Source organism: Delphinapterus leucas, chromosome 1, assembly GCF_059928025.1.
Source record: "Delphinapterus leucas isolate spDelLeu-1000000601 "Yukka" chromosome 1, BTC_Dleu_Yukka2, whole genome shotgun sequence".
NCBI classification, from domain to species: Eukaryota; Metazoa; Chordata; class Mammalia; order Artiodactyla; family Monodontidae; genus Delphinapterus; species Delphinapterus leucas.
The window spans coordinates 142462592-142485112 of NC_143129.1; the positions used below are offsets into that span (position 1 = coordinate 142462592).

General features: G+C 44.7%; 1 protein-coding gene across 1 annotated transcript in view; it reads left to right on the forward strand.

Annotated features, from left to right (window-relative positions):
- LOC111175866 (DAB adaptor protein 1) overlaps positions 1–22521 on the forward strand; it is a 47951-nt gene that overhangs the window by 23961 nt on the left and 1469 nt on the right. The window contains exons 6-9 of the mRNA XM_089911174.1: positions 14608–14658; positions 14750–14797; positions 19127–19189; positions 21490–21598. Coding sequence (XP_089767300.1) covers positions 14608–14658; positions 14750–14797; positions 19127–19189; positions 21490–21598 — 271 coding nt within the window. The remainder of the gene's footprint in view (positions 1–14607; positions 14659–14749; positions 14798–19126; positions 19190–21489; positions 21599–22521) is intronic.

Here is a 22521-nt window from a genome sequence, read left to right on the forward strand (position 1 = left end):
TGATGCAGGATGAGGCCCTTGCTTCTCCACTTGTGCATAAAGAATGACTCCATGTTAAGGTGACACTCGCTCTCACTTGTTACACTACTTTTCCCCCTCTCCACCTCTCATTTTTCTACCTATCAGAGAGTCCTGTCAGCGTGTCATCATGTTTCTTTCCAGCAGCTTAGCAGCTGCCTTATCTCCAGTATTACTCCTTCCCACCATTGCGTGCCGTCAACGTGGTACTCTGGTTTTCTCCCCCCTTCCCGTATTTGTGATCTGGTAGCCTTGTCTCTTTGTCTGTGTCTAGGCTGTTGTTTCCACTGTCACCTCGGAAGTCCTAGCCCCCTTACCCCTGTCATCACTGTAGGGATAACACTTGCAGTGTGATTGGGCCGTGGTCCTCCAGAGAGGATGGCCGTGGACTTGGCACAGACTTGAACTACCCACTGTGGCTGCTCCTTCCAGAACCCTTACGTCTCACCCTCATCGTAAAACACACATTGTCTCACACCTTTTGTTCTCCTCACCCTAGCATAATTCTTTTTTTTTTTTTTTTTTTAGCATAATTCTTAAGACTACGTACTTCAAAGCTCACCCACTTAGGTGAAAATCTTAGCTCTGCCATTTACTAGCTGTGTGACCTTGGGCAAGTTCATTGACCCTTCTGTGCCTCAGTTCCCTCCTCTGAAAATGAGGATAGCAATAACACCTACATTCGTCATGGTAATTAAATGAGTTCTTGTACGAAAGCACCTTAGAATAGTGGCTGGTTCATACAGAGGAACTTCCGTCTAAGCATCAGCTATTATGGTTATCATCCTGCTTGACCCCTGCTTGGCCAAGAAGGGATGAGGTCTTAATATGACTATTTAGCTCATTCCTTTCTCTTTAGACCAGAATGGACTGTTTGGGGTATGTTCTAGAGACAGAATCAGCATTTCTTCGAATGATTGGATGTCAGGGTGTTGGAGAGAGAGGGATCAAGAGTAACTTGTACATTTGGGGACTTGATGGACCTAGAAAAACGGATCTCAACCACTTGTGACATAAGCAGAGATACTGATTAAATTAAAAAGGTCTTTCGTAAGACATAGCAAGGACGCAGGTAAAGAGGGTCTCTGCTTGTGGGATCTGTATGAGATCCCATTGAATATGCCATCCTGTAGCCCTAGCTCCATTGTCTTCAGAGTTGGGGTGTCCAGCACCAGAGAACAAACAGGGAAAAAAAGGCAGAGATCAGAGCACAGGTGTCAAAGTGACAAACGTGGTGTTCCCTTGACCCTATAGTAGTACGCACAAAGTGCCCCTTTTGTTTTAATTTTATAGTTTCTGCAATACTGGAAGGCACCTCCTAGAACTAGCCTCTGGTCACTTATGCATTTTTCTGTTCAAGCATTCTTTCCTTCCTCCTTCCACAGATATGGTCTAGTGTCCATCGTATGTCACGCACAGACACAGGGGCTATACAAGTCAGACCAGGTCCCGTCCCTTACACAGCTCACGGTTCATGGGAGAAGGCTGCCAACAAGCAAGTAAACAGACACACAGAGCACAAAACCGAAGAGGAAAATGTGACAAGAGCTGGGAGCTGTGACTGTATGTAGGTACATAGAGGAGGTCTCTAGGGACATGACACCTGAGCCAAGATCTGAATTACGAGAAGAAACCAACCAGGTGGAGAGTAGAATCAGGACAGGGAAAGACGAGGGCAAAGGCCTTGAGGCAGGAGTGTTCTAGGGGTCCAGCAGGAACACGGAGAAGACTGGTGTTGGCCAGAGTGTGGTGGGAAAGGGGAGAGTGGTGGCGGATGAGCTCAGACTCAGAGGCAGCAGCCGAGCATGGACAGTAGTATAGATAATGGTAAGCAGTTTGGATTTTATCCCGTGTAACAGAAGACGGTGGAGGGTTTTCATCAGGGCAGTGAACCTGATCTGATCATTTTAAAATATCACTCTGGCTGCCGTGTGGGAGATGAACTTAAGGGGGAAAGTGTTAGAAGCAGCAGTCCAGGCAAAAGAGAATGCTGCCGAGGAGAAGGAGAGGGGCAGGCAGAGGAGCTGGGGTACGTCCTAGGGATAGAATCAGAGTTTCTTAAAGAATGATTGGCTGTCAGGGTGTGGGAGAGAGAGGGATGGAGAATCACTTTGACACTTGGAGATTTGAGCATCTAGGCCTGAGTTGGTAGCCTTTACAGAAATCAGAAGACAAGGGAAGAACAGGTTTGGGGAGATCAGAAATTCTTTGGACCTGTTAAGTTTGAGTCTGGACAGTATGGGATGCAATCATTTTATCATTTGCCGGGGAGGATGGTAAGGCCAGGTATTGGCTAGACTTCGAGCAGTGAGGAATGTCAGAGATTGACTGCCACCCTCGAGCCGCCGATGGGTCTCGCTGATGGGAAGGACTTGAATTCAGAAGAAAATGCCATCCAGATATTAGAAGAGCTAGAAGAATAGCATATTTCTGTTCTTATAACTTTTTCTGGAACATCCCCCTAGTATTTCTTTGAAATTAGAGCCAGAGCCATTTACTCTGATTACAAAGTCTCATTAGGTCAAATGACAGTGGATACGACATCCTTTTTGGAGTTTACGATAGCAAATGCCATGTCTCTGTGAGTGAGTGTGTGTGTGTGTGTGTGTGTGTGCGTGCGTGCGTGCACACACACACATACATGCTGAGCATTTGAAAACACCATAAGGACTACCATGCCCTCTGCCTTGTAAATCATGCTATCACCAAGTTTCTTTCTGTTCAGTTTTCTATTCTCTTGTATATGCAAGTTCATCCATTTACTCTTTCTGTTTTTTTAAATCTGTCAGTTCAGTGTATTTTGTTTTTGTGTGTTAGCCCCTGGGCTATTTAGACATTAGGAATACAAAGATGAATAAGATACAGTTTCCCATACAAGGAACTTAGTGTCACGAGGTCATAGTCTGTAGTAGAGAAGAGAGAAAGCAATCAACCATTATAATTGGACATGTGTGGTGCCCAGAGGAGGATCATCTAGTCCATCCTGAGGGCCTTAGAGGAAGGCTTGGAACAGGTGAGTAGACCCAAGTCTCCAGGGTCTCCTGATGAACAAGGATGGGAAGGGCAGCCCATCACAAGGAGTAGCTTGTACCAAGGCCTGAGAGGGTAAGGAATATACTGAGAGACCTGTTAAGAGGGCAGGTGAAATCATGACACAAAGTTACAAACTATTTGTAGGTTGGATAATCAATCTGAGACAAGTATAGATAATGCTCTCACAGCTTTCCTCTGGCTTCAAACTTATAGGCTGCCTTCCAAGTCTAGACTGTTGGTGAACATCACCTCTCTTGACCCTTGGAATTCTATGAAGGAGACATTTCTCTTGCTGTCTTACATATAAGCAAGCTGAGCTTTCCTTGGGGCCTTAGTTTCCTTGTTGTAAATTGTGAGCTGGGTTTCTCTGCTCTTACTTCTTCTTGCCTCCTCTAAGTCTGTTCACCCATGAGGGGAATTGTGATGGAAATAAAGGAACTAGACTAGGAGTTGGGAACTTGGGGTTTCATCCTAGCTCGGCCACTAACATTATCATGATTTTGAAAAACTTGAAAGCCTCAGTTTCTTCATCTGAAAAAAATATAGGGTTGAGTTGTGTTAGAGATCTCTATAGCCTCTTCTAATTTTACTCCTCTGCAATTCATAAAACTTTCAAAAATGCCATCAAATAGGTCTGTAAAATCATCATAGTATTCTGCAAGGATACTCCACTGAATCGTTGACCCACTAATGGAGGTCTTTTTGCTATATGTCAGGCACTGTACTAATTAAGCTATTACCTCAAATCTTACACAGGGAAATCTTCAGTCTTGTGAGGTGGATAGTTCCCTAATTTTACAATAAAGAAAAATTCAAGAGATGGGTAAACTAGTCAAATTCCAGTCGCATGAAAACAGAATTCTTGTTTTGGTCATTTGCAGTGGAGTTGGCTTCAGTCCTGTGAATGGCGTTGCAGCAGTGAAAGTGGTCCATGCACTGTGAAAATCCTCAGTGCGGTACCCCTGTCATAACTCTCCTCTTGCTCTGACCTGAATGGGCATCCTCCCATTTCCCTCACTTGACTGTTACAGCTCAGAGAAGGGACAGCATCCCGGTGCTCACAATATTGGCCCAGTGTAGGCGTTCAAGGAGAGTTTATTAATTAGGAAATGAATGCCTTGAGAGCTGAATCCAGGAACGAAGGAGTAAGGAAATGAATGCCTAAGATATAAAATCTGCATTCTTCCAGCGAAGAAAAGGAAAAGCACTCTACAGGGAACGGCTGTCAGAGCAGCAGGCAGAGCCCTCCATGACTATTTTTTCCTCTGCTGTGACATCTCTCCGTTTGTGATTTGCTCTGATTTGCTCTGCCTTCAGCCTGAGCCTCTGCTGCTCTCGCTTGATTTCAACTCCATCCAATATTTCTTGTTACCGTTTGGGTGCCATCTGGACCGCAGGAGTAGCCTCTCCAAGAGCGACGCAGCAGCGGAGAAAGAGCTGACGGCCTGTCTGAGAGCCCCCCTGCCCGCCCCCGCAGGAGTGTGCTGAGAGCCTGTCATCCTGCTGACAGGAGCCAATTTCACTTTCCTGTGATTCTAATTCACCCCTTTTCAAAGTACTGAACTGGCGCCAAATCTTGTTAGGAGTTTTTGAAAAATCCTTGAGTTTTGCTAATGTGGAACTAGAATAATGGATTTTTTTTTAAAAAAAGAGATGGGGTAAAGGAAGAGAGAATGAAAAACAAATAATTATAAGCTTCGGGAAATCATTCCCCTTTGGTTTCTCGTCGCTATATGTTTAGACCTGGGCAGGTGTGTTTATTCTGTTGACAGCCAGTAACGTAGCCAAGCTATCTTGCAACCTGCACCTTCCCCCACAAAGGATCCACAGCAAGGAAGGTCCCGCCCGCTTTCTAAACTCGTCCTTGTCACACGTCAGAGCTCTGGGGTGAGGTCATGGGTTGGAGCTGGGATCAAGAGTCCCGGAAGCTTCCACGTATCAGAGCATGAAGTCATCCCCCAGGGCTTCTAGAGAAGCTCCATGGTAGACTGGTGTTTTCGGCGTTTCTTCTTCATCCCCATCACTGGCCTCATGTGGGCTCTCACCAGATTATCATCTCTCTCTTTATAATCACTGCCTCGCGACAACAGTATTGATACCATCAAAATCCCCAGCACCGTTCTTGCCACTGTCTCAAAATGTCTGACCCCTCAGGATGGGATCGGATACTAGCAGTAGTAACCACAGGCGTGAATCATGTCATCACTTTGAACTACGCCCTATATACTACAGGCTTCGTGTGAATCATCTCATTTATGACACCAATCATGTGATAATTCCCTGTTTTCTCCTCTGTCTCCCTCACGCCATGTAAGGACGAGGGCTGTGTCTTATCGAAGATGCTCAATTAATTGATGTGGAGGGACCGGATGGTGGGTTATCACGGCTTATGACTGCCATCGGTGTCCCCACCGCTGCTCCCCCCTCAGCACGGACACCATCATTTCCTGGGCATCACCACCAGCATCTCCTTCCCTTTATCACTGTTGCTGAGATCAGGCTGACTTAGATCTTAGTATCTTATCGCATAATCAGTAGCAGCCTACAAATTGCACCCCCAACCCCATCCTTAGGTGTATTTTCAAGAAAATAAGGGATGTGTTTTAGAAAACCCAGGTGTGAAAACACAGAGTTGCCCACTGAGTTCTGAAACAGGTGTAAGGAAGACAGTGGAGAAGAGAAGGGTGCGGGGTAGACGGAATAAACAGTGGGGCTGATGGACTTCACAACGGTCCAGCCTTGCCAGGGTTCAAGCTTGGGGAAAAGATGCAGGAGCGGGAACCTGCTGTGACCAATGTCTCGCCTATGAAAATCATTCCACACGTTTAGCCTCTCTTCCAGGTGACTTTGTTCCTTCCCTGGACCAGTGTTCCCCAGACTTTTGCCATGGCCTGGAACCCGCCTACCCTCACTTACCAAGCGTATAATCCCATGGCTTTCCTTTCTTCTTCCTTTCTTTCCTCCCTATCTGTCTCTTCGTTTCCTCTCTCGCTCCTCTCTCTGTCTCTTTCCCAGCCATCTCTCCCTCGTCCCTTCTTCCTCCCTCCCTCCCATCCTTCCTTCCCTTTCTGTACTTTTGGAAAGGGAACTGACATCCTTAGAGAGATTTTACTCTCTCACTTGCTGTGCTAATTCTTTTCAGGTACATCCACCTTCTCACCACTTCTTCTCAGCGAGCCCATGTTGTAAGCATTATTCTTCCTATTTCTTGAGGAGAAAACTGAGGCTCAGAGTGAGGAAGGAATTCACCTGAGCAAACACCAATGAAAGTAGAAGTTTGAACTGAAAGCCGCTGTTGGAGTATAGTTGATTTACAATGTTGTGTTAGTTTCAGGTGTACGGCAAAGTGATTCAGTTATGCGTATACATATATCCATTCTTTTTCAGATTCTTTTCCCATATAGGTTATTACAGAATATTGTGTTCCCTCTGCTATACAGTAGGTCCTTGTCGATTATCTATTTTATATATAGTAGTGTGTTATGTTAATCCCAAGCCCCTAATTTATCCCCCTCCCCACGTTTCCCCTTTGGTAACCATAAGTTTGTTTTCAAAGTCTGTGAGTCTGCTTCTGTTTTGTAAATAAGTTCATTTGTATTACTTTTTTTTAGATTCCACATAGAACTGTTATCATATGTGTCTCGCTCTGTCTTGTTTATTTCACGTAGTATGATAATCTCTAGGTCCATCCATGTTGCTGCAAATGGCATTATTTCATTCTTTTCATGGCTGAGTAATATTCCATTGTATATATGTACATTCCTCTGTCGACGGTCATTTAGTTTGCTTCCATGTCTTGTGAAAGCTGCTGTTTCTAATATCCCTCTGCCCACTTCCCCACCCTGCCTCTCCTAAAAACATCAAGTTTCTCACTTTAAAAGCAACCATTGTTTTCAAATGCAAGCACATTGGTTTTCTTGACCTGGTTAAAGTTGGGAAGGTCAAGACTCCAGAGTCAGAGTCCTCAGCCACAGCTGCCCTTGTTCATTCACGTTAGCACAGTCCAGTCAACCTAGCCCCCTCACCTTCGTGCAAGGAGTCTACCTTTCTCATGCCCCTGAATAAAGCACCAGCAAATTCCTTTCACCACCAGTCTGCATCCTGACTCTCTTCTTGCATGTTAACAAAGGCCATTTCAACCTAAATATCCATTGATGGCTGAATGGATAAAGAAAATGTGGTATATACATACAGTGGAATATTATTTAGCCCTGAAAAAGAAGTCTGTCCTTGCTTATGTGACAACTTGGCTGAACCTTGAGGACATTATGCTGTGTGAAATAAGCCAATCACAGAAAGGCAAATACTGCAGGATACTGCTTATATGAGGTCCATAAAGTAGTCAAAGACATAGAAGCGGAGAGTAGAATGGTGATTGCCAGCAGCTGGGCGAGAGGGAGGTGGGGAGATGCTATTTAATTGGTATAAAGTTAGTTATGCAAAAGATTAAGTCCTAGAGATTGTGCCTACAGTTAACAGTAAATACTGTGTTGTACACTGTAAAATGTGTTAAGAAGATAGATCTCATGTCGTGTTCTTAACACAATAAAAAAAAATGGGGAAAATGGAGGCTGTTTTAAGGACCAACTTCATTTTTAGGAAGCTGGATGTAAATATTTCATTGTCCAGGGATTAGCAGATGTATTACACTTGTGTGCGCTTCAAGGGAAGATGTAACTTTCATTATAAGGTCTAAGCATTTCCCTCCACCCTCTAGCCTTCCAGACAACCTTTAGGACCCTCCTAAAATGGTAGCTGGCAGAAGGAGGGCAATTAACTGCTAAAATGCAGCCCAGCTTTAAGTAGTTAGGGGCAACTTCTCAGTCATTACAGGGACAAATCCACAAAGCAGCACAAATTCCTCTGTTAGGTCAAGGCCTTGAGTCCAGCAAGACCACTGAGCCCCAAATCCCAGTAGGCTGGGACAGTTTGGCCTTAAAGGGGATTCCATTCTGTTGGAATGATGATGAGGTTCCATGGATTTCCACTTGAAATCCATTAAAGGAATCTTAACTTCCTTTAAAAAAAAAAACCCACCAACATCTGGGTCTGGCTTAGCCCAGGCAATGACAAAACTTACATCCAGAAGAAGGCTACTGTTTTTGCAAACTGAATTTGATTTCACGGTACTGTCTAGACATAGCAAAGAATTCAGTTGTCCCATACAACCCTTCTGGTCAATGCCAAGGTAGGATATTCTTTAAAAGAATAGAAGAGACTATATAAGGAAGGGATATGTTTAGTGTTTAGAAAGCACCCAGTCAGCTGAATTTTTTTGTTTTGTTTTGTTTTTTAATAATCTGTTATCTAGAGCTTAGCTCTCCAGTACAGTAGCCACTGGTCACATGTGGCTATTTAAAATGATATTAATTAAAACGAAATACAATTTAAAATGCGATTCATTATTCACACAAGCCATATTTGAAGGCTCAATAGCCACGTGTAGCCGCTGGCTACCATGTTGGAAGGGCAGGTGTACAACTTTTCATCATCACAGAAAGTTCTGTTGGACAGTGCGGCTCTTGGGAGAAATCATTTATTAACATCACATTTTCTACTCTGCATCTCAACTCCCCCCACCCCCACTTTGTTCTTCAATTGCCAAACAGAGCTTTTCCTGTTTTCCTCTCCCGAGAATTAGGAAAGTGGCTATTTACTCCTGGCTAACAGAGAGCATAAACTCCTAGATACCCCAGAGGGCATTAGTCTTTATTAGCACATGTCTTCATTGTTAAATCACTCACCAGGCAACAGCACCTGCGTCCAAATGCCTGGAATCAAGAGGTGTGTTAATAGTACCCACCTTGGTGCAGTTACAAATCACTTAAGTTAATCCATTCCTCCTGAGCTTTCTAAATGGATAATTGAATTCATTCTTCTGCAGCATCAGCTTGGGTTCTGAGTTGAGATCTTCATGCCTTGTGCCCTCCCTGCCCCACTCTTGTCCCACCCCCATGCTAGAATGATTATATATCCTGGCTCTGCTCTGAGCTTCAAGAGAGCAAGGATCAAGTATTATTCATCTTTGTTATCTCCAGTGCCTAGTCAGGACACAGCAAGTGGAAAGCACCCAGTGAATGTTTGTTGAAGAAATTAATTAATCAATTATGTAATCAATCAAGATGCCTTCAGTTTTCCCAGTAGGACTTTCATGAATTATTCCTACAGAGAGTTCATTCCCCAACATGGTGATTCACAAGTCTGGCTGCCTGTTAGAATCACCTGGGGAGCTTTTAGAACCTACTGATGCCAGGACCCCACCCCAGACCAGTAGAATCCAAGTCTTAGATGCAGGGCTCAGGCATGCAAAGTTTTGTAAAAGCTGCCCCAGAGGATTACATTGTGCAGCCAGGGGTGAGAACCACTGCAGGTTTCTTATTTGGCAGCCATAAATAAGTTTTCATCCTTTTTAACGTGTTCACACCAAGTCCCATCTCATCCACTCATGTTTGCTGCAAGAGTAACATGAGTCTGGTCTTAAGAGTTACCTTATTCAGTTATGGGACAATAGTAGTGTCCCCAGTGCTCCAAAGAGATTATGGGAAAGTAAACTCCCTGTGGAAGCTTTATTTCAATGTCTTAATGACGATTCAGGCTACAACTGTATTAAAACAACCCGAGAGAATCTCTTCCTTTAAATCCTCACTGGAAGTTCAAATTGTGAGTAAATTGGATTGTCATATTGAGTTTGTTTATTTTTTTTATACAGCAGGTTCTTATTAGTTATCTGTTTTATACATATTAGTGTATATATGTCAATCCCAATCTCCCACTTCATCCCACCACCACTACTACCCACCCCGCTTTACCCCCTTGGTGTCCATATGTGTATTCTCTACATCTATGTCTCTATTTCTGCCTTGCAAACCGGTTCATCTGTACCATTTTTCTAGATTCCACATATGTGTGTTAATATACGATATATATTTTTCTATTTCTGACTTACTTCACTCTGTATGACAGTCTCTAGGTCCATCCATCCAAAGAACGAAAAGACCCAATTTCATTCTTTTTTATGGTTAATATTGCATCGTATATATGTACCACATCTTCTTTATCCATTCGTCTGTAGATGGGCATTTAGGTTGCTTCCATGACCTGGCTATTGTAAATAGTGCTGCAATGAACATTGGGGTGCATGTGTCTTTTTGAATTATGGTTTTCTCTGGGTATATGGCCAGTAGTGGGAAAGTTGGATCATATGGTAATTCTATTTTTAGTTTTTTAAGGAACGTCTATACTGTTTTCCATAGTGGCTGTATCAATTTACATTCCCACCAGCAGTGCAAGAGGGTTCCCTTTTCTTCACACCCTCTCCAGCATTTGTTGTTTGTAGATTTTCAGATGATGCCCATTCTAACTGGTGTGAGGTGGTACCTCATTGTAGTTTTGATTTGCATTTGTCTAATAATTAGTGATGTTGAGCAGCTTTTCATGTGCCTCTTGGCCATATATGTCTTCTTTGGAGAAATGTCTGTCTAGGTCTTCGGCCCATTTTAATATTGAGCTGCATGAGCTATTTATATATTTTGGAGATTAATCCTTTGTCTGTTGATTCGTTTGCAAATATTTTCTCCCATTCTGAGGGTTGTCTTTTCATCTTGATTATAGTTTCCTTAGGTGTGCAAAAGCTTTTAAGTTTCATTAGGTCCCATTTGTTTATTTTTTGGTTTTATTTCCATTACTCTAGGAGGTGGGTCAAAAAAGATCTTGCTGTGATTTATGTCAAAGTGTGTTCTTCCTATGTTTTCCTCTAAGAGTTTTATAGTGTCCTGTCTTACATTTAGGTCTTTAATCCATTTTGAGTTTCTTTTTGTGTATGGTGTTAGGGAGTGTTCTAATTTCATTCTTTTACATGTAGCTGCCCGGTTTTCCCAGCACCACTTATTGAAGAGACTGTCTTTTCTCCACTGTATATCCTTGCCTTCTTTGTCATAGATTAGTTGACCATAGGTGCGTGGGTTTATCTCTGGGCTTTCTGTCCTGTTCCATTTATCTATATTTCTGTTTTTGTGCCAGTACCATATTGTCTTGATTACTGTAGCTTTGTAGTATAGTCTGAAGTCAGGGAGTCTGATTCCTCATATTGAATTTTTAAAAGCAGAATACAAAGCTGCATGCATGCCATGGTAGTAACTGTAAGAAATGTATCTAATAAGGGGGAAAAAAAGACTTGAAGGTAAATGAACAAAAACTCTAGTAGTATTTGTGGGTAAAGCAGGAGATGGGGATGCAGGGAGACTAGGGAATGGGTTCCACGTTCTGCCCATGAGAATCAATTGAGAGAAAGTGCACTGGCTGGAGGGGGCTCCCACTGGGTGGCTGAAGTGCCCAGAGTGTTACTGAAGGTTACCCCAGGTGGGAGGAAGGAACTCCAAGAAATGACTGAGCCAAGATCAAAACAGGAAGGTAACCACAAGCTCCAGGTACAAAGGGTATAGATGGGAAGATGCTCAGGTAAGACTGTAGACAGAAGGGAGGAGAGGGAGAAGGTGGGGTCAACAGTGGACTGAGGGGTTCAGGACTAAGGCCAGGAAGTGTTGGGCATCCTTTTTCACAGGATCTGGTCCGTGCTCTCAAGTGGGGGTGATTTCTAAAGGGGGGCTTCCCGCAAGATGTTTTTTTCTTCTTCTTCTATCTTTTTCCAAATATCATATAGTAATAGTTTCTTAATATTAAAAAATGTGTTCCTGTGCATTGCAAAACAGAGCCAAAAGAAATAGGATGAGAAGATCCTAATAATAGCTCTGATTTATAAACATCTCTATGTGCAAAACACCAACCAAAACATTGCACACACATCTCAAGTTAACCCTCTCCATAAACCTGAGATGATGTTATCATTATCATCCCCACTTTGAAGACGAGAAAACTGGGGCCCACGGACTTGTCCAGGGTCGCGCAGCCAGCACGGGGCACAGCCATGATTCAGTCCGTATTTGTGTGACTCCGAAGAGATGCATTTGCTCTCACGTCCAGACCAATCTCCATCTGAATTTATGGAAATCGCCTCCTCACAGCCCAGCCCCACCCCTCACCAAAAGCCCCCTCTTCTGTCACCAGCAAAGTGACGGACTCACACCAGTGCTGGCTGTCCTCACACATTTTCATTATGTGGTGGGGCTTTTATGAGACTCTCCCCCACCAGCTGTTTTTCAAATTTATTTAATTCATCCATCATGCTCTGAAGCCATTTGCTTTTTAATATTGGACAGATGTAATGAGATTTTGGACACTAAAAAATGTTTTTATTAAAAGTTATGACCCAGAGCTAGTTGGTAGGGGCTGTGCCATAAATCCTTAGAAGTGTGAGATTTATAAAGGATGTAGCAGCATAACCTTAACCTTTCAGGCCACACCGTAGGTTACAGGATCACTTAGACTAATATTGTCTCCCTGTCTCTGGCCAAATAATAATAATTATTATTATTATTATTATTAAAGTGGTTATCTGATGTGGTCCTTCCTCCTCTTCTCTTGGCCACTGTTGACTCCTGGCGAGCCAGGGCCTGGTGGGAGCAGGTGGTTGATGACGTAATTTGCTGGTGTCTGGCCCGAAGGCTCTGCTGTGGTAGGTACGGGCATGTGGGTTTTCCTGCTCTGCTCTGCGACCCTGTAACTGGGGCTGAGTGATGTACAGTCACGTGTGCTACAGTCAGAGTGAAAGTGATCATGGCTGGTGGTTTCTCCACTCCTCCATGGCCAACAGGAAGCTCTCCTCAAAATTTGGAAACAATGCATTTCTGTTCAAGCATAATAACTCCAATTTAATGTCAATATTTCAGATTTATATTAATGTTACACTGCTTGGAAGTCACCCAAAGTGTAATTAGCCTGGAAGTGTAGACCAAAACATGGGCATTAAAAATATATGTATACAGGGACTTCCCTGGCGGTCCAGTGGTAAAGAATCTGCCTTCCACTGCTGGGGATGCGGGTTCGATCCCTGGTCAGGGAACTAAGATCCCACATGCTGCAACTAAGCCCACGCGCCACAACTACTGAGCTCGCTCGCTGCAAAGAGCGAGCCCGAGTACCACAAACTACAGAGCCCACGCGCTCTGGACCCCACGCCACAACTAGAGAAGAGAAAAGCTATGCGCCACAACTATAGAGAAGCCCGCACTGCAGTGAAGATCCCGCCTGCCGCAACTAAGACTGGACGCAGCCAAGAAAGAAAGAAAGAGAGGGAGGGAGGGAGGGAGGGAGGGAGGGAGGGAGGGAGGAAAGAAGGAAGGAAGAAAGGGAAAAAGAAAAAATACACGTGTATATATATAGAGATGTTATACATACTAATATGTATTAATGTTGTGACTTTGTTAAATTAACATTGGTTAAGTAAAGCCCTGGGGTGTTGTCGGATGGTGAGCCAGGGTTCAGCGAAAGACCACCAGGGAATTGAAATAGAGAAGTTTATTACTCTCAGTTCCTAGAGGAAGGGGCATGAGGGGAGGTCAGGGCAGGATGCAGGCAGAGAGCAAGGCAGGACCTGGGCACTTGCCTTTATTAGGGTTCCCAGCCTGAGGCCAGATTGGTCAATTCAAACAAAAAAAAGCAGGGTTTTGTTAAGTGTCAAAGGAATCTTATCTAAGGGGTACATAAAGGAAGGCCCTGGGAGGCTGGGGAGAGTGTGATCATAAGGGCTGTTAGGATGGTCATATCAGAAACTGACATTTATTTGTGACTCTGTGGGTTGTTATCTAGGGCCTGCCTCACTGGAGAGGCTAGTGTCAGTTCAAGGCCCATGCAGGCCGCTTGGCCACACAAAGTGGACACTTAGGCAGCAATATTACGGAGCGGTTTAGCAAAGCTCTCAACAGTTATAAACAACAAAATAAAAAAATTATCAAAACAATTAGGTTTGGTCAACTACCGGCTATCCTTAGTAGCGCGCATTTGTTCATACATTTTCAAGCCCGATCCCCTGTGATCTGCTAGGGATTCAAGAACAAATGCATCGTGGTCCCTGCTTCAGGGAGTTCACCGTGTAGTGGGCACAAGCGATGCGCTGTTGCTCTCAGAGGATGGTTTTCAGCCTAGGGGACCAAGGAAAGCTTCGTGGAAGAGGTGGCCTTTCAGCTAGGTTTGAGGAATTGGGTGAGCTTTGGGCTTGCAAGGCTGAGAAGAGCATTTCAAGCAGAAAAGGCCGCATGCACAAAGGCACTTATAAAACCTGCTGTTCACAGACTGCTCCAAGTTAACTAAGTTTGGCTGAAACACATGATAACACTTCTTCCTTTTAAAGCAAAAATCTCAAGGGTAAACATCATGCTCTTATCTGCTTCCACTGTTGAGACTGGCCGAGTCAGGGCTGTAATTTAAGGAAGATGGACTTTAAACTTACAAACTCCCCATTGCTTGTATTTCCTCATCAGGCCCGTGTTTTATCATAAGCTGGGAGCATATTCTAGCGTTTTCACAGTACGTTAGCAATAGCTCCCACCTCCTGAGACCACGGGAGTGTAAACCATAGATCCCGTCATCATTAAACTCATAAACCCATGTCATTTGTATGTCATTCACTTCATCCTCATTCATCATCCCTTACGCTTTCAGAACAGCTGTACGTTTGAAGATTTTGAAGAACGGTTTGCAGTGGCGACCCCTGTAAGTGTGAGAGGGCCCAACCTGATTAACTGTTTCATGTCATTGTCCCATCGCTCATTTCATGCTCATAAGTCATGCCTTGTGCTTACAGAACAGAAAGCTGCCGATGGACTTTGATGAGATTTTTGAGGCAACAAAGGTAAGGCCTCCAGGCTCTTGTGAAATGAGGGTTGCTCTGGTCATTCGCATCCATTCCATGCATCCTCACCCCCCTGCAGGAATGGCAGGCGCTCTGCTCTGCTCCAGTGCCTGCCTATCCTAATGTTCACAGGAGACTCCTGGTGGGCCCCGCGATGAAGGAGAAGAGTCGGGGCATGGGTATGTGTGTGTGCGTGCTTGCGCGCATGAGAGAGAAAGAGAAGGAGTGTGTGTTGGAGAGGACGTGACACCCCTTCATTTCATTCAACAAATATTTTTCAATCTCCTGACGTGTCCTAGGTGTTCCGATAGATGCTAGAGATGCAATAGAGAGGAAGACACAACCCCCATTCTCAGGGAGCTCTAAGTATAACACAGTGCGACATTGCATAGCATAGGAGAGGAGAGGGCGGGGTCAGTAGAGAAGGGTAGGGTAGGGGAGCATAGTATAGTGTAGTATAATGTAGTATAGTGGGGATTCAGACATGTAAACAGGATGTGCTCGGTCCACCTGTGGAGATAAAAACCAGGCAAGGCTGCTATTTGGTCGGTCTAGCCTGGAATAAGTGCACTGGTTTGCAGCCAGTGTTTATTCAGGTTGGTTAATACATAGGCCGGTGAACGTTGTCACCCCTGAGTACAGGGCATTTGGGAAGCCTCTAGGACAGGGGTTCTTAATCTGGGCTGCCAATTAGAATCACCTTGAGAGATTTTAAAGTTTCAGTTACTAGACTGTACCTCAAACCAACTAATTCAGAACCTCAAGGGGTGGGAACCAGGCATCCATATTTTTCCCTTATGTACACCCAAGGCTGACAACCACTGTTCTGAGAGTCTCACATAAGCTGTTTGGGGCAATGGGATTTGGGGTACAAATTGAGTTAGGAAACACTTCCCAGGAAGAAATAAAGTCCTCTAATCTGTGTCCTGGAGGATGGGTGGGAAAGGCAATGGGGGAGGGAATGAGTGATCTAGGTCAGAGAAGGAGCATGTGCAAAGGCCCTGGGGCAGCCCCTCCTTTCGTGAGCCCCGGGTGCTTCTCTGTCTATAGGTCTGTCTTCCCGTAGAACAGGCAGCTCATGAGACTCAGAACAGGAACGTGCCTTACTCATCCCTGTAGCCCCTGCTCTTGGCACAGTAGCTGATGTACAGCAGGGGCTACATACTTGTCCTCAGCGAAGGAGTACCTGATGTCAGAACAGGAGTGGGTCTGTGTGGATATGTCTTGGGGGTCAGTCAAGGACACCTCTGCCTTCATCAATGGCACTTTCAGAACTTCTCTACAGGAGGGACCTAGGAGTCTAGTTGCAATGGGCTAGCTGAAAGAAGGACCAGGGGTCTAACCCTGAAAGAGGTTGTACAGCACTCCAGATGTTATTGGAAAACCATCATTTGTTCGTATCAAAGGATGGCTTGTGGGGGAAGGGGACATGCCTGATGGAGACACCGAGGGGCTCCCCCCTCAACAGCCAAGCTCCTCCTCAACCCCTTCACTGGCCTTGGCAGCTTCCAGGGTCACTCTGCTTACCCTGGAGGACGCCCAGGGCCTAAAGAAGGGGCAGAATCTGCCATTGACAACCATTGTCTCTACCTGAAGACATCCGAAGGGCCAGGAATGGGAAGGCGAGGAGGAATCTGGAGCTGACCTTGGAGATGACTTCTTCAGATGGATGTGTGTCATGGCAGGACTCGTGGGAACCCTGGCTTCTGGTTAGAGAATATTGTGGGGCTGGACTTCTACCTTGAAGGAAGGCTAACTAGGGCTTGGTAAAGGGACCGATGGATAAACAAGATGCTGGCTGGTCTGTGGGTCAAGCCCAGCTTCTTTTAGCTGACCAATCGGAGGCAAGTCACTTAACCTCCAGGCCTCTGTTATAGCTTATCTGCAAACTAGAGAGAGCGAGAGAGATTCCTGGGCTGCCGACTTCACAGGGCTCAGGGAGCGTCCAACATGATCATACTGTATCAGAAAACGTGTTGTAAACTATAAAGTGTTTTACAAATGTGAATGGTTAGTTTTATTCTCATGAGGCCGTTAAAGTGATTAATTACAACAATATTATCAGATGGAACATGGCTTATTAAGCTACAAATGAAACAACTAGGGTTAACTTGGGGAGAGGGCCTGTGAAAATAGACATTAGTCCAGATTCTCAATCATATATGGTTATTAGAATTATTTTTAATTTTATGGCCTAAGAATCCCCTTTTTCTATAAAATTTAATTAACTCAAGGTTCTATTTAAGCAGCAGATCCAATGGAATGAAATACCAATCTATGTTTAATGCCTCTGCATGTTTTTTTCTTGTTTAATCCTTGAGTGGAAGTCATCTGGCAGGAGGAAAGTCTGTAGCTCAAGAATGAAGGTTATTTTAAAAGTTGTGCTTAAGGAGAAAATTAGCCAATATATTATATTTATGATGTTAGTGAAAGTGTGCCACGAGTTCAACACATTTGAAATGTAAATTGTGCGACTTAATTATTAACTTCATTTTAATATTTTCCTACCACTGAAAATAGTCGTGGGCCATTTGCAAAGCATTGAGTTCCAAGGACCAGGAAGCCCAGAAGCTTCCCTTGAATGGGTTAAATAGAATTACGCCTTTTGTGGGTTTGGGAGAGAGCCTAAGGATTGGCGTCATTTCACCAAATAATATAAACTATTGTTCACATGCTAAAGAAGCCTTCCCGAAAACAAGCAAGTTTTACAATCTATATCTATGGATCGTCCCCACCAGACTGTAAGCTCCCTGCAGGCTGGGACTTGTCATTTCTCATCATTATGTTCCGAGCACCCAGCACAGTGCCTAACACCTCACAGTCCAACGTGTACGGAAAAAAAAAACATATTATGTAGCTGGGAGGGAAGTGAATATGTATAGGGCCCTATTGTGTGCCACGCATCGTTCATTCAATCTGAAAGCGTAAGGGGAAGAGTTGAAAGTGAGTTAACCAGGCTAAGCTACTTGACTTTCAGCGAAAAGAATCTTTTGTGCCTTTTTCACCAGGCTTGCCCAAACTTCAAAATCCTGCTAGTAATATTGTCAATAAATCTGCAAAGGAGGTATTATCTGGACATTATCTCCAATGTCCAGATGAGGGAACAGTGGCCATGAGGAATTGCAGAGGTTGGCAGTGGGAGAGCTCAAATACATCCCTGGGGATGGGACTTTTCCTGGGCCCAGAGCTCACACATTTGTCAGTAACAGAGAATGTCCCTTCCTTTGTGTGAATCGTGGAGCTCCTGCCTTGCCTGGTTAGAACAGATTTCGAGGGCAGGGGTCCTACCTGGCAGACAGGCAGACTCTCCCTGTCCTTTCCGTTGGGTGGTGTTTTTAGGCTCCCCCAATTAGAAACTATCACTTAAAATCCAAAGACGAGCAGAAAGTATTTTTTTTTTGCAGTGGGCAGATTTGCACAAAACACGTGATTATGTACTTTAAGTCAGGCCGTTTGCTTGCCGACCGCAGACTCCCTGCAGACCCTGAAGCTGCAAGTGTATGCAGATTAATCTCTAAGTGTGTCTTGAGGGGCTTCTCCCACTGCTCTGGCCGGCCTTGCTCAGACACCGTCGTGATGGATGCGAATATGGTTGATACAGTGTCTACAGTGATGGAGCTCCTCGGAATGATTAACAGTGTATATATACTGGGTTGTTTTTGATGCCCTTCCTGGTATTAAATGATATGTTTTCTTCTCCTCCGACTACATTTTTTATCTTAAAGATGGATTCTTTTGGGGACTGTCATTTGACTGCCTGCTCTGTATGCAGAAAATTCAAGTCATGGCCCGGGTGACCTTGAGGTGACCTCTGTGAGACTCAGTTTATTCATTTGTAAAAATGGGGATGAGGATTCATACCTCTCAGGGTCAGTATTATTAGGAGTATTTACTGAGAAGTGGCCACGAAGTGGTGACTTGCTATACTTGATACATGAAAGGCATTTTGTACATGTGGATACAGTCATGAAAAGAAAGCAGATGGTGAGACTGTGTCTTGCCTTTGTCTCCTGGAGAAGAGAAACAGTGTTGGCATTGGATGGCAGATATGTAAAAGTGGCATTCTTATTGCCTATGCAAGGTGGCTAAACCCAGATCTGCTTGACTAAGCCCAGATAAACAGCCGGACACACTGAAGCAATAATTGATTCTGGCTACATCCGAGATGTTGTCTTTGGGATCAAGAGGTATCATAATGACCAACTGGGTCTTTTGTTTATATAGTCACGATGAGAAAGAAACGTGTGTCCTCAAATCAAATTTTTTTAAAGCAATGCCCACGGCATCCGTTCCCCTTGTGATCACACCATTATCTTCTTTTCTTTTCAGGCTGTGACCCAGTTAGAACTTTTTGGGGACATGTCCACCCCTCCTGATATAACCTCTCCCCCCGTAAGTATGCACTTCCCTCAGAGCCCTGCATCTCTTTCTTTTCCTTCTTCAGTCGCATGGGGACAAAAATATGGGCTTTGGGTAAAAGAGGCTACTGGTGCATTTCAACTTGGACTCTTTCAAGCTGTGTGATTTGGGCAAATTTACTAACAATTCTAAACCTCAATTTCCTCTGCTATTTTTTTTAAAGAAGGGATTATGATGCATGCTCTGTTTTGAGAAATAAATGAGACCGTGCATCAGCAATTACAGGCTATCACTGGGGTTCTTGCTGTTATGCTGGGCAGTGGAGAGAGGCAGGAACGGGATGTGATCCCTGCCTGCAAGGAACACATGGTCTAGCTGGGAATATGGGCAAGAAACTCCACAGGACAGCAGACCCGATGAGGCATTTGTCATCTCCTACCCAGATCCCACACAGTAAAGGAAGCCAGGTGGTCAGCCCAGTAAAGGAAGCATCTTCTCCCCCCGGCCCTTTCTGCCCTCTCCTCTCTCGTTTCCTTCTTTTCTTCCCCTCTCCATCTTCTTTTCATTTCCTCCTTCCTTCCCACCTGCCTGCTGGCTTCGCTGAGCTCATGAAGCTTTGGATCCCCAGCTCTAGTTTCAGCCACAGTATCTCAGTCATTGCTTGCACTGGGGTAGAGATTGCAGGGAGCCCTCACTTGAAAATGAAAAGGAAAAAAAAAAAAAGAATGAAAACCGAAGCAAAATAGAATCCAAGTGCTTTGAGAACTGGAGGCATTCAGAGGCAACCCTGCAGCCACTGCAGAGAAAAATGCCAAACTGGCCCTTCCAGCTCCTCCCCTGCCAGCTCCCCGGAGGTGGGCGGAGAGCAGGCAGGCACAGCTGCACCAGCTGAAGCTGCTGGGAGGGGGCGGCTCCTCCAGGCACCGCGCAGTTGCACAAACCCAGGGATGGTGCTGTGGGTCATTGACTAGCTGCACCTCACGGAGAAATGGCTGTAACCTCACCGCTGAGGACAGATGGCATGAGAGCCTGCTGCCCATAGCTGCCACCGGGGAATCTAGGCACAGCTGCTCTGCTCCGAACGCCTGGTGCCCAGAGCAGCTGTGAAGGAGGGGACAGCAGCTCCTGTCTCCAGGGAAGCTGGACGGTCTAGAGAGTCTCTCCTCCATCCCAGGGGGAACTGCTGCATGTCTGAACCATGGGGCCATGGAGCTAGAAAGGCCTGGAGAGATTGTCTAACCTTAGCCTCTTCATTTTACAGATGAGCAAACTGAGTTCCAGAGAGGGCATGTGACTCACCCAAGGTCACACCAGAAAAAAGAGAATGACATTGATTGTGTTTTAAAGGGCTTAACGCAGCAGCTCATGGCTGTGTTTCTGGCCCTAAACCCAAGTGCTGTCCAAATGGGTATTTAATAACCCTCAGAACAATGCCGTGCCTCCTGCAAGCTGCTAGTCTAAAAATGGCCTTGTCTAATTGCCATGGTTTCAGGATTAATTGCTTGCTCCAATCTATTCCAAGGGGAAAAAAATAAGCATATTATGGCATCGAATAGGCATACTCTATAGGCAAAAGGCTTCGATAAATGGGTGTGGACCTTTGAAAAAGCTAGTACCCATGTTTTTATCTCAGTAGCCTCACCTTACCCAGTAGTTCATGCAGCAGGCCTTTCTGGAATTCCAGCATGGGCCAGGCTTTAGAGTTTGTAGCTGCTCAAGCATCATTTTTTTTTTTTATCATCTTCTTGAGAACATTTGCTTCTTTTTGCAAGTGAAGTTTCAGGCAGGATTCTGGGAGGCACCAGGACCCTCTAAGGGCCTCTATTCTACTTGCTAATCTTTATTTGTTTATTTAGTCAACATCTGTTTATTGGCCATGTATTAAGTGACCCCCTTGAGCTGGGCACGCAGTAGGTCCTGAGTGAGTGTATGTCACTTTGAACTGACCATTTCTGAAGGGTGAAAGATATTATGGGATAATTTGAGGGCCCAAAAACACCCTCAAAGGGTAGGGGCTCAAACTAAATAGTCATGATACTGGCCAGCATTTGCTGAGCACCTACTATGTGCCTCTGTGTGGTAGGTACTAAGTGTTTGAAATGCATGATCTCATTTAAGCTTCTCTGCAGCTCTAGGGATGGGTATTGTTTTTCCCATTTTATAGTCTTTATAACCAGCTCATGGTCTGCCTGCCACAGTAAGTGACCCGGACCGGGGCTTGCTTCTGTAGCACTGCCCCACTTAATTCCTGTGCCTGCTGCTTCCCGTCCTGATTAGCACTGAGCCAGGTCTCCCAGGGGCCTCACGCACCCCTGTCCTTCTCTGTCTGACAGACTCCTGCAACTCCAGGTGATGCCTTTATCCCGTCTTCATCTCAGACACTTCCGGCGAGTGCAGACATGTTTGGTTCTGTACCTTTCGGCACTGCTGCTGTACCCTCAGGTAAGTCCTCTTCCACCTTCCTTCTGCCTCCACCCACCAAGAAAGAGAAAGGGTTGACTGAACCACTGCCAGATTATGCCAGACACCTGTGGGACCACCATTCTGTCCTTGTGACTCCTCAGGTGACATTGAGAAACTGCCATGGGCAGGGGGGTGGTATGTTCACAAAGCTCTGGGATGCTGCAGTCTGGAAATCACTCATGTCTTGCACCTGAAAGGTCAAGATTCCAGGTGTATAGCTTTGGGGAGCTTGGTGCACACACAACCATGCAAATCAGTGCAAATCCTGATTTGTACTGTCCAGCTCAGCCAGATGGAGGGAAGGTGGGGGAGGTGTGAGTCTGTGCTCTGCAGACCTCTAGAGATCTGATGGATAGAAGAGATCTGCCTTATTGGTGGAGGCTTAAAGAAGGGGAGGTTCCCCATGCAAAGGGAAACACCTAGGAGACAGAACAAACTGCTAACAGCGAATTGTAATGGGGCTCTTAGTGATTTAAAGAGCGTTTGTTCTATATTCCAAATATTCTTTAAAATATATATATATAATATATACTTTTACAACAGGGTAAAAATATATATAGTAATAGTGTTGCAGGTGCAAATTGGTGGGGTCTGAGGCATCTTGTTTCCATGGCATCAGGCACTCCGTGTAGCTGGCCCACTCTACCTGAACATGGCCAAAGGTGGTATTAGTACTGCTTTTTGCATACATGGCAAAAAGTAAAGTCTTTAAGGCAAAAACATCCTTAAAGACTTTTTTTCTTTAACTACATATTTGAAATCTGGCTTTATCTTTCTTTTTCTACTTTATTTATATAAATGACAGAGTTTGAATATTTCAGAATACAAATTTCTTGCATTCTTCTATAAATAATTACTTTTAATTACACAGCATTAGAAACAAATTCTTGCCACCAAATATA